Here is a 12,337-nt window from a genome sequence, read left to right on the forward strand (position 1 = left end):
TTCCGGTGACTGGCGGAAACCCAAAGCTGCTGTGTAATTGTACAGTTTTAGCTGCCGAAGCAGCTCGGTATTTTTGTGAGAAACAGTTTATCTCCAGATTTAAAATGCCGGACTATTTGGGAGACGACCAAAGGAAGACTAAGAAGGAAGAGGAGAAGGACGATGGGCCAATCAGATGTATATCTAAACATTATATGAAATCAATGTTCTTTACTGAAAAGAAACATCGACATTAGCTAGCTACTTAGCTAACGTTAGCTCTGTTTGTTAGCTCTACTTTTTACCAATAGCCATGATAACCGTTGTGGTGTGGCAAATGTAACACTTGAGGTATTTGCAGTTAACGTTACTATAAAATGTGTTGTATGTTAAAACGTTAGAGAAGTTAATAAACTGCGTTCGACAACAGTGCTAGGGGGCCATTGACAATGTTAGAATGCAAACTCATTCATGTTGTTTCCTTCTTCACAGCTTTAGATGAAGGGGACATTGCCCTGTTGAAAACCTATGTAAGTACGGCCTGAGCCGCCAAGTAACCTGTGGAATCTGTCACATTTGGATTATTGTTAATTCTTACGTCTTAATATGGTGCTTGCTGTTTATCTTCAGGGTCAAAGCACCTACTCCAGACAGATCAAACAAGTGGAAGATGACATCCAGCAGCTGCTCAAAAAGATCAACGAGCTGACAGGTGGGTGATAAAACCATATATAGCTTCAATGACCACAAGGCCGTGTGCTTTATGCGAGTTGAAAATGTGTTGCCATTGCTCAAGTTTTCTCAGTAAATCCCTGACTTCAGATGTGAGCGGATGGCTGCTGGGTTGTGTTTGAAGTTCCTGTTGTATTTCTTGGCTTTGACAGGCATTAAAGAGTCAGACACAGGCCTGGCTCCACCAGCTCTCTGGGATCTGGCTGCCGACAAACAGACTCTGCAGAGTGAACAGCCGCTGCAGGTTGCAAGGTAAAGCAAACTTAGCAGACAGTATAAATAATACAAAAAACAATCACAGTGGGTGATGGCATTGTGGCTTAAAACAAGATAATGTGGCTTAGTTCTTTGTATACCTTTAGTAGCTGCTAAATATTTGGTAGGATGTTGTCAGTTGGTTTTCGTAGCTTTTCTACTGCATTACACTGAAAAACCATATGTATTTTTCTTCCCCTCAAAATAATAGAATAAGATTTATTCTCCAATGATGGCTCGTAAACTATTACATTACATTACATTACAGTCATTTAGCAGACACTTTTATCCAAAGCGACTTACAATAAGTGTTTTCAACATCGGTTTTCGAGAGAACTACTAGTCACCAGAAGCCATAAGTGCATCTCCTTTCCTCAAACAAGCATCTAAGAGCATAAAGCAGAGCCAACGTACAGTGCATAAACAAACGAATGCAATAAGTGCCACTAACTAATAAGTAAACAATAAGTGCAATAAGCTAGTATGAATACAATAGATGCTAAGTAAGTGCTAAGTGGAAGGCTCAGGGTAGTACTTCTTGAAGAGGTGAGTTTTCCGCCTGATGAAAGATGGGCCGCGACTCCGCTGTCCTGACATCAGTGGGGAGTTCATTCCACCACTGTGGGGCCAGGACAGAAAACAGCCGCGACCGGGTCGATCGGCTGCAGGGACCTCTGAGCGAAGGGGCAACCAGTCGCCCCGAGGTAGCAGAGCGAAGTGGTCGGGCGGGGCTGTAGGGCTTGACCATGGCCTGGAGATAGGAAGGAGCTGTTCCCTTCACTGCCCTGTAGGCTAGCACCAGAGTCTTAAACTGGATGCGAGCTCTTACAGGGAGCCAGTGTAGAGAACGGAGAAGGCAAGTTGTGTGGGAGAACTTGGGGCGATTGAACACCAGGCGAGCTGCAGCTTTCTGGACAAGCTCCAGAGGTCTGATGGCCGACGCCGGGACTCCGGCAAGTAGTGAGTTTTAGTAGTCCAGGCGTGAGATGACAATAGCCTGGATGAGCACCTGCGCCGTCTCATCAGTGAGGAAGGGGCGAATCCTCCTGATGTTGTAGAGCATGAATCTGCAGGAGCGTGTAACCGATACAATGTTTGCTGAGAACGACAATTGGTCATCCAGGGTCACACCCAGGTTCCTCGCAGTCCGAGTTGGCGTCACCACGGTATCGTCAATGGTGATGGACAGGTCTCAGTGTGGGCAACCCTTCCCCGGGAGGAACAGTAGCTCGGTTTTGTCCAGGTTGAGCTTGAGGTGGTGTGTCGTCATCCACTTCGAGATGTCAGCCAAGCACGCAGCTATGCGTGCCTCCACTTGAGTGTCACCAGGGGGAAATGACAAGACCAGCTGGGTGTCATCGGCATAACAATGGTAAGAGAAGTCATGCGAGCGAATAACAGAGCCCAGAGATGTTGTGTAGAGTGAGAAGAGAAGGGGGCCCAGGACTGAGCCTTGTGGAACCCCCGTAGTTAGCGTGCGTGGTTCCGACACGCCCCCCCCTCCACGTCACCTGGTAGGATCGACCTGTCAGGTAGGATGCAAACAGGGAGAGTGCAGAGCCTGAGACGCCCATCCCCTGGAGGGTGGAGAGGAGGATCTGGTGGTTCACAGTGTCAAACGCTCCAGACAGGTCCAGGAGAATCAGGACAGAGGAGAGAGAGTTAGCTCTCGCTGTGTGAAGCGACTCCGTCACCGCAAGGAGGGCTGTCTCAGTCGAGTGACCGACTTTGAACCCGGACTGGTTGGGGTCCAAGAGGTTGTTTTGGTGGAGATAGGAAGACAGTTGAGTAAAGAGAGCACGTTCAAGTGTTTTGGAAAGAAAGGGTAGAAGAGAAACCGGTCTGAAGTTCTTGACATCAGAGAGGTCAAGTGATGGTTTCTACAGAAGGGAGGTGACTCTGGCAGTCTTGAAAGCTGTGGGAAAGCATCCTGAAACAAGAGATGTTGATGAGGTGGGTGAGGAAAGGAAGGAGTTCAATCGCAATAGACTGAAGAAGAGGGAAGGGGATCGGGTCAAGGGAGCATGTGGTGGGGCGGGTTGGATGTAACAAGGTTGAGGACCTCGTTAGGGGATAGAGGAGCAAGATAGGATAAGACAGGGCATGGAGAGGGGAGGGAGAGCTGTTGGGGAAGTGCTGGAGAGGATGGACAGGGACCGGGGGGCTGAGAGAAGGAGGACCTGATATTGTTTACCTTCTTGTCAAAGAAGTTGGCGAAATCGTCAGGGAGAAGGGAGGAAGTGGGAGGAGGGGGTGGGGGTTGGAGGAGTGAAGAGAAAGTTTCGAAGAGTTTTTTAGGATTGGAAGCAGAGGTTAGGATTTTGGAGCAGGAGAATGCAGCTTTAGCAGTAGATAGAGTGGTGGAAAAAGTGGAAAGAAGAGCTTGGAAGTTAAGAAGGTCCCCCTGGAGTTTGCCTTTTCTCCATTTTTCGCTCAGCCTCTCTTAGGCTCCGTCTGTCATTACGCACTGAGTCCGACAGCCATGAGGCAGGTGGAGTTGGCCGTGCAGACCTGGAGGTGAAGGGACAGAGGTTGTCCAAAGAAGAGGAAAGGATGGCGAGGAGAAGGTCAGTAGCAGTATCAGGGGATAGGAGAGAGAAGGATTCTGGGTCAGGGAGAGCAGAGGTAACAGAAGAGGAAAGATCAGCCGGGGAGAGGGAGCGGAGATGACTACAGGTAGAAACCATGTGGGTAGGTGGAGGAAGTACGGGGGGAGAGGAGAGGGAGAGGGAGTAGGACATGAAATAGTGCTCAGAGAGCTGGAGGGGAGTGACTGAGAGGTTAGCAGTAGAACAGTGTCTAGTGAAGATAAGATCCAGCTGGTTGCCGGCCTTGTGGGTAGGAGGAGAAGAGGAGTGGTAAAGGACAAAGGAGGAGAGGAAGGAAAGAAGAGGTTCTAACTTATCAGTCTGGATGTTAAAGTCACCGAGCAGGATGAGTGCTGAGCCATCGTCATGGAAGTGCAAGACTAACTATGTTTTACAATGTTCCCCTCCAGTACATAATACGTCTTTGTTTTCATGTTTGGATTTGTATAGCATATACAATTTGTAGTCCTAAATGTGTCTGTGTATTATTCAAACAGATGCACAAAGATCATCAACGCAGACTCCGAGGACCCCAAATACATTATCAACGTCAAACAGTTTGCCAAGTTTGTGGTGGACCTGAGCGACCAGGTGGCCCCGACGGACATTGAGGAGGGCATGAGAGTTGGGTGAGGCAGAAGTGTTACTTGAATCTCTCGAAGATGATTTAAAAGACACATTTGTGAAACAATCTGCTAAATTTGGTGTCTCTTTTTCTTTTTTCCCCCAGCGTTGACAGAAACAAGTATCAGATCCATATTCCTCTGCCTCCTAAGATTGACCCAACTGTCACCATGATGCAGGTATGAATCTGCTCGAGGGTCCTTTTTAGAGAAATCTGTGAAAAGCTTAAGCCATGCATTTATCTATGACTTTTTTATACATAGTCACAATTTATTCTTTAAATAAAGTCCATCTTTACTCAAATAACATGAACAATCGCAATATAGGCTTCTGCAATTTCCAGAAAAAGCTGCAGTAAAAGACGTTTTGTGTTGTAGGTGGAGGAGAAGCCTGATGTGACCTACAGTGATGTTGGTGGGTGTAAGGAGCAGATTGAGAAGCTGAGAGAAGTGGTCGAGACCCCCCTGCTCCACGTGAGTGTTCACAAATGAAAAAAATCCCACAACGGAATCACTGCCAGATCTTTTCCTAGTCACAACAACCACCCAGACTCAAATGAACCGTCCATTCACCAGTTGTGGAGCGATTTTACAAACAGACAGAGCTGCCATCACTGTTCTGTAAACAATCTAGCTAAATTTCCAGGACGGATTAAAACTGCTGTTTGTCTGCAGTCATGTGAAAGGGACTTATCCATCATCCTGTTTGTCCTCTGCCCACCAGCCCGAGAGGTTCGTCAATCTGGGTATCGAGCCACCAAAAGGCGTGCTGCTGTTCGGGCCGCCCGGCACAGGAAAGACTCTGTGCGCCCGCGCGGTGGCCAACCGGACAGACGCCTGCTTCATCAGAGTCATCGGCTCCGAGCTGGTGCAGAAGTACGTGGGAGAGGTGAGTGTGAGGAGAGTCGGGAGAGACGCACCAGGAGGAGAACAGCAGCCGTTAGATCTATGAATCCTGATGGATGTAAACATTCACTTTTGGATTTGTCTTTTTTGTTTGTAGGGAGCCAGGATGGTGCGTGAACTGTTTGAGATGGCCAGGACCAAGAAGGCTTGTCTGATCTTCTTTGATGAAATCGATGCCATTGGAGGTAAGGCTCGCCTCAGTCTGTACTTTTTACAATTGGTTTTTTTTTTTTGTAGTGTACGTTCTCGCTTATATCTGTGGTGATCCTTACAAAATGGCTTAAACCACGGCCACATCAGGGTAACATCAAGGGAGACATCTGTAGAAATTTTAATCTTTAATTGAAGTTGAAAATTCTGTCTTAAAATAACCCATAAAAATGTTTCAAAAATAATTTTAGCCATTTTTGGTGCAACATTTATTCTCTATGTACACTATTTTTTCTTTTTATGAAATACTGAATGTTGTTTTTTATAACCAGTGGTAAAGAAACTAAAACATTCCTACACAACATTTCACCACATTAACACAAACGTATCCTTTTGTTTGAACCTGCCAGGCGCTCGTTTTGATGACGGCGCTGGCGGAGACAACGAGGTCCAGAGGACTATGCTGGAGCTCATCAACCAGCTGGATGGCTTCGACCCCCGAGGCAACATCAAAGTGCTGATGGCCACCAACCGACCGGACACCCTGGACCCGGCCCTGATGAGACCCGGACGTCTGGACAGGAAGATCGAGTTCAGCCTGCCTGACCTGGAGGTGAGTTCAGCGTTCACAAAACACGCAGCTATAGTCTCATAAATCGGCCATAAAAACATGCCGGTGGATTGTGTCTGCTTATCTCTACTTTGTGTAGCTGTTTTTTTTCTGTAATGAACCCCTAGCCTCACACCGGTTTGTGTTGTGTTTCAGGGTCGCACCCACATCTTCAAGATCCACGCCCGCTCTATGAGTGTGGAGAGAGACATTCGCTTTGAGCTGCTGGCTCGCCTCTGTCCCAACAGCACCGGTAAGACAGACACTGCAGAATTCAATCCCTGTTTAGTCTTTTGTTTTTGTATTTAAAGACTCCCATTCCTTCTAGATGTCTCCCGCATCTTCCTGTAGCTCTAGCTTTCCCTCGCTTCCTGTTCTGAAAGCATCATTCCAGGGTCACCGTAACACTGAACTTTGTTCATCATCTCAGTTGTTTGTCGCCCGTTTTGAATTTTGACTCCTAGTTACTCTAGGTCACAAATTTGCCCTAAAATATTTGTCTACTAGTGCAGCACTTGCGCGTGGCCACAAGGGGGCACCAGGACATTTTGTCGCTGTCTAATAAAAACACATGCCTTCAAATTTAGTGATTTTTTTTCTGATAAGCCAAAGGATTACATGTTTCTTTGAATATTCGTTCTTATGCTATTTTTACCATTTCTCTTAAGACATGAAAAGTTGATGTTTTGAAGGTACTGCATGGTTTTCACCACACAATGATGAGGGAGGAGATATGTGAGATACAATCTGTTGGGTGACGTAAGTATGAGATGCCGTCTGTCTAAATGCAGTTGAACCCATTTGGCTGTAATGAAGTCGAGGTCTGAAGACTTTTTTTTTTTTTTTTTAAACTGTACTATATCACAGAATAGAAACATCTCATCCAAAACCTTCAAATCTCACAAACCAGAGGGTGTTTGCTACACAAATGATTGAACATGACATTTGGTGTGTTTCCTGCCAGGTGCCGAGATCCGCAGTGTGTGTACAGAGGCCGGCATGTTCGCCATCAGAGCTCGCAGAAAGATCGCCACAGAGAAAGACTTCCTGGAAGCCGTCAACAAGGTCATCAAGTCCTACGCCAAGTTCAGCGCCACTCCCAGATACATGACATACAACTAAGTGTGTTTGTGTGTGAGGAGTTCCACCGACAAGAGAAGCAGTCGAGTCAAAAAATAGTCCTTTTTGTTGTCATTCTTGTTCACTTAAAAATAAAGTTTATTCCAGATTTGAGTCTCAGTGATTTGCTAAACGTTGTACAATTGTTACTATAACAAACATGACACTGCAAATTCACCGATGACGACGCTTTTGCTGGTTTAAATCCATAATTACAGCTGAAAATATATTCTCATGAATCCATCAAGACACAACTTCTCAGTAACATTTGATATCAGCATTATAAAGAGCTTCAAGTTTCCACCATGAACTGTAAATTGTTCTAACACGTCATTTTGACAACAGCAGCTTATTTATTAAATACACCAACAGAGCAGTGATCATTTAAACACAACTACAAAAAGACAAGAGGAATGTCTGTTGGAAACGCAGTCCTGAATTTCTGATAGGATACAAGCCTCACAAAAGCACCTTGTATTTCAGGTTGTCGGACTCCTCCGTGCTCCATGAGAGGGAACAGCATCCACCTGTGCTACCAATAGGGCTGGGTATATCGACCCAATGAGCCAGTACCAAGTATAGACACTCCTCCAGTCAAACCATCCCTGCATTTAATCCTTTTTAGACACGGAACTAGAAAAAAAACTATTTGTATGGTTTTAAACGCAGTCAAATCGCCGCCAGTGTTCCTCAATTTAATGAAACATGTGATTGGCCCACTAAGCTACAACCCATACAGTCACCCACTGAGCGTGATGTATTTGACCGAGTTGGCAGTTCAGCGTTCCGAAATGCCACCAAAAAGTATAAAATGAAGTACTCTATTGGTGTCGGCGTTACTCTGTACTGGTACTGGCATAATCTTTTAAATGCTACGAACCCTCTATTCAATATGAATGATTGTTCAGGTCATCGCACCTACAGTCCCAGATCTGCTGTCCTCGGTTAGAGGCGTCGCCTGTCAGATTGTTCCATCGGTCGGAGTGGCTGATGGGCGGGGATTTGAGCGCCGACAGCGCAGCACAGCATCGTGGACGGTGGGGAACACCATCGTCGGGGTCACGACCCCGTTGAAAAACTGTAAGGTGTCCAGCTCGGACAGCAGGCTTCCTTGTGGATCAAAGCAGAGATACAGGATCAGTCAGACGCAGCTAGAAAGTGTGTTCTGGTACCTTTGAAGGCTGTAGTAGTGATGTAGACCTATTGCTATATTGGGGGGTGTTACTTAGGATGGGATGGAGAAAATGTTGCCTGACAGTAAATCCTCATTAATCCTTTTTCTTTTGTATTAGTTTTAGCCATGTGTATCTAAAACTTTCTACCGAGTGTGTTTGGACAATATTAGAGATTAAGATACGATGAAAGAATTAGGGATCATGGGAGTTGTTGTCTTTTCGGTCAGCTTCTCCTGAGTAGGATTCCTTTAGTGTTCATCGTTAGGGAGGTTTTTTACCAGGAGCCGAATTCTCCTCCTCTCCAAAACAAACGCATATGGTTGCTCAGCGTGTTTCTCCGATAACCTCAGAGCCAGATGTCCAATGACCTCATCTGGTTAAAATATATGGTTCAAAACGAAAGTGTATCTTAAAAACGTGGCTTAAAACTGGATAAAAAGTAAATTAATGGCAGACAACCACAGCGCATGTGCTAAGGGGATTTGACTTGATTGACAGGCGACCAAATGAAACGCACCTTTACCTTGATTAAAACTACAGATTTCTCTGGATTTGAAAATTGCTCAACAACTCAACAGAATATATGAAACAGGGCTAGTTCTTTTTAGACATGTTAATGTGAAAAAGTTATACATTCTACGTTTAAACAGACAGAGATTACTTACTGCTGCAGCCGGCTATGAACACTTGAACGTCCACAGCTGCGTATTCCTTGATAACCTGCAGAGACAAATACTGACTTACTTCCTGAGGTTGAATCCGTCTGCAACACACATTTTCCTACAAGCAATCCTGAAGTGACGCTGCAGCAGCACAGGAGAGGAACTTCAGAGCATTAACGTCTACACTTTCCTCCCCCTAACTTGTACAAGTCGTCCTGATACCACACTGTTAGAGGCCCTGTTGTTGGAGTGAACCTGGTACTGAAAATACCCTCAACTGGAAAAAATAAAAAAATGGAAGAACCTGTTTGATGGCTTTGGCTCCCACGGAGTCGATGAAGGTGGCAGGCGTCCAGTCCAGGATGATGGAGTGGACGGCAGTCAAAGGAGGTTCAAGGAAGACGGCCTCTTCTGAGTGGGACTCCAACTGGCCGTTCCTCTCCTCGTCCGCCACGACCTCATAGGACAAAACCTCATGGGTCATTTCCTGCTGCTTGTTCTGGAACCAATCAAATACAGTGATTTCACGACAGGAATTCAACAAGCCACATGGTATTTCAGATAGGGATGCACCGATTTATCGGCCTATCCGCAAACAAGATGACATTCACCGATGGTATTATTTGCGGCCGGACTCGAACAATAGCAGCTAGCATAATGCAGCTACTGCAGAAGTCTGGTTGTATGTCTATGAGAAAATGACTCTACTTCTCTCTTGATTTATTACCTCAGTAAACATTGTAAACATGAGTTTATGGTCTCAATCTCTAGTTTCAAGTCTTCTTCAATACAGCACGATGTTCATTTAGTACATTATGGTCCATTTAGAGTCAAACAGACCATAAAGCAGGGAATGCTTTAGGGCGGGGCTACACGGTGATTGACAGGTTGCTACCACGGTGTTGTCCCGTCTGGGAGTTGTTAGTGTTTTGTCTTACAGCTTCAACCCTTTCACAGTGAGTTTTCAGTTCATTCAAGATAATAGTAACATTTTGCTCTCCTGAAAATGTCTTATACAGCGTTCAGATGTATGTAACTCCGCCCTCTCTGTCACTTCTGGTTCTACAAAAAGATTGCGGTGACGACGTTGACTTCTTTTATACACTCTATGCTTTAAAACAGTTATTTCTTTATGATGAAGATTTTTTTTTTTCCTGGCACTAAAGGAGAATAAATAAACAACAACAACATCGTTATCGACCAAACTGTTATTTTAAACATCGGAATCAGCCCACCATCACACGATCGGTGCATCCCTAGTTTCAGGTTGTCATGTGTGTATTTTTCTGATACTACCACTGTGGGGAGCTAAAGTCAAAAATGTCCAAATTCTACACTTTATCTTTAAATTGACTGCTACTACAAGTAAACAATGGTATTCTTGGGTTTGATCAAATCCAATTGACTGTTTCCTAGCGTCTCTTTCCACAATCACAAAGGCCTGACACGAGCTGCTATCACACAGCAGCCTGCGAAACTGGTTTCTCAGATCTCACAAACCACCAACACGACAGACAAACAGATGCAGTATGCATCATGCTGACTCAACAAATCTGACTGTGTACAACAGCAACAAGCAACCAGGGGGTGAAGAAAGGAGGACTCACCCTGCCACACATCTTCAGTGAAGGGGTGGGGGTGCTGTTTGCCTTCTCCATCCGTTTCTTTTGGGTTTTCCGGGCAGCTTGCAAGGCCTCAGGGTCCACACCCGTCTGTAGAGACATCATCAAAAGCAGCAAGCAGTCAGTAAAACTGTTTGACTCTTCAAATAGAGCTGCCAAAAAGTCACATTTCTTCTTGCTTATATGGTTCAAAATGTTAACTCACTCAGGAATATGTATACATTTATGTACCGTTCTGTTTTACGAAGGTGCATTCTGTTAAAAACAATGAGTAAATCCAGAGAACTTTATTTACTCAGCTGAGCACTCGGCACAATGACCGCTGGCCTCCAAGTAAATCTAATAACTCGTACATTTAGGACAACATCCGCCCTAACAGAAAGGGCCTAATGTAATCATGCTTTAATCTAACTCATTCTAATGTCCTCCGTGACAATAAGCTGCTGCTTTTCCTGTCCAGGCCAACAGCTGTTAGACCTCATTGACCTCTTGGAAACCCGTCACCACAGACACTAGATCAAGCTTCTGAGGGCTTTTATTCTCCCAGGCTGCAGAGTCTTTTGGCATTCTATAATACTAAAAGTCATTTTAAATGTACCACTTGAATCACTTTTAGTCTTTAACATTTTTTTTTGATTTTCACAAATAATCTGTGTTGCCATTCACCACTGTACTTTGGTGGTGGGAAACAGCTAGCCTGGCTAAAGGAAACTCTGCAGCTCCAGCTTCATATCTGCCATCCAGACATTTTCTCATCCAAATCCAGCAAGCATACAGATAATAACTACATAGCTATTGACAATCTTCTTGTTGATGGTTTACTCATGTAGGTCATGTAGGGGCATCGGTATCACACTGAGACCGTTTCATGACCAGATGAACGTCCCTCACAGAAACACAGACAGCATGTTTCTGGACCCAAACACATTGCAGTCTGGACTTACTCTCTAACCCTGGGTCCCATTCTTCAGATGTGGCCCTACCTATTGAGGCTAACATGCTGATATCAGCATAAAATAATCCTCTTAGTTTGAATCCTGGTAATTTGGTTCTCTGAAAACAGTTTGAGGAGTGATTTGTTGAACCTGGATGAAGTTATCAGGACTAACTCTTCATTATGAAAATCGAATAGTGATACTTACACAACACGGTTTCTAAATAACCTGCATTTGCTCTCATAATTATATCCACAGTATTTTATAATAAGTCTAAGAGAGCAAGCTATTTGAATATAAAATGAGTAGATGTATGGGTTTCACCCTAAAACGTCTTGGTCTTGATCCAATTAACTGTCAATAAAGTGAACTTTAACGGCTTTGGATTTAGGGGATAGTTTGGATGTTCATAAACGTGGTTGTGTGACATTCTTCTCCATAGTCAGTGTTTTACTACAGTAGATGGAGTTTGGAGAAACAGACAGGAGCAAAGCAATGTACTTCTGTGGGCCTAAACACAATCATTATCAGTAGAAGTGTCTGATATATTTAGAATATGTTCGCTGTCCGACCTTACCGTCTGAAAGCCTTTTCTGTTTGGGAACTCTAGCAACTCCATTGCCAAAAACATTTTGTCATTTTACCGTGCATAACACGGGAGTTGTTGGTCCACCGCTGGCTTGACCGGTTATTTTGTGTTATTATGTGACTTCGGTGAATCCGAACAAACCCTTTAAAACACCAAAGTCTCGCAATAGCACCAACAAACTAACCAATGGAGGCAGCTGTAGATCTGCAGCTCCTGTGTTCTGTCAGGTAAAATGACTGTTTTTGCCAAAGGAGTCTTTTGGCTTAGAAGTGGTGAAAACATTCTAAATATACAGGTGCTGGTCATATAATTAGAATATCAAAAAGTTGATTTATTTCACTAATTCCATTCAAAAAGTGAAACTTGTCTATTATATTCATTCATTACACACA

At 44.5% G+C, this 12,337-nt stretch overlaps 2 protein-coding genes across 3 annotated transcripts in view; one reads left to right on the top strand and one right to left on the bottom strand.

The window, feature by feature from the left end:
- Positions 1-16: 16 nt before the first annotated feature.
- On the top strand, positions 17-7,071 carry psmc2 (proteasome 26S subunit, ATPase 2). The gene is made up of 12 exons (XM_031869808.1): positions 17-177; positions 472-509; positions 610-691; positions 864-963; positions 4,052-4,183; positions 4,285-4,357; positions 4,556-4,651; positions 4,902-5,066; positions 5,181-5,268; positions 5,644-5,846; positions 6,000-6,096; positions 6,808-7,071. Exons 1-12 carry the CDS (start codon positions 105-107, stop codon positions 6,963-6,965), a joined length of 1,305 nt encoding a protein of 434 aa, XP_031725668.1. The 5' UTR covers positions 17-104; the 3' UTR covers positions 6,966-7,071.
- Positions 5,274-12,337, bottom strand: part of slc26a5 (solute carrier family 26 member 5) — a 21,944-nt gene continuing 14,880 nt past the window's right edge. For both annotated transcript variants that reach the window (XM_031869802.1, XM_031869803.1), the window contains exons 15-18: positions 10,407-10,511; positions 9,104-9,298; positions 8,803-8,857; positions 5,274-8,072 (exon numbers count right to left, since the gene is read on the bottom strand). In XM_031869802.1, coding sequence (XP_031725662.1) covers positions 7,924-8,072; positions 8,803-8,857; positions 9,104-9,298; positions 10,407-10,511 — 504 coding nt within the window. In that variant the 3' untranslated portion in view covers positions 5,274-7,923. The remainder of the gene's footprint in view (positions 8,073-8,802; positions 8,858-9,103; positions 9,299-10,406; positions 10,512-12,337) is intronic.

This window comes from Anarrhichthys ocellatus, unplaced genomic scaffold (genome assembly GCF_004355925.1).
Source record: "Anarrhichthys ocellatus isolate YVR2014 unplaced genomic scaffold, GSC_Weel_1.0 scaffold49, whole genome shotgun sequence".
NCBI lineage: Eukaryota > Metazoa > Chordata > Actinopteri > Perciformes > Anarhichadidae > Anarrhichthys > Anarrhichthys ocellatus.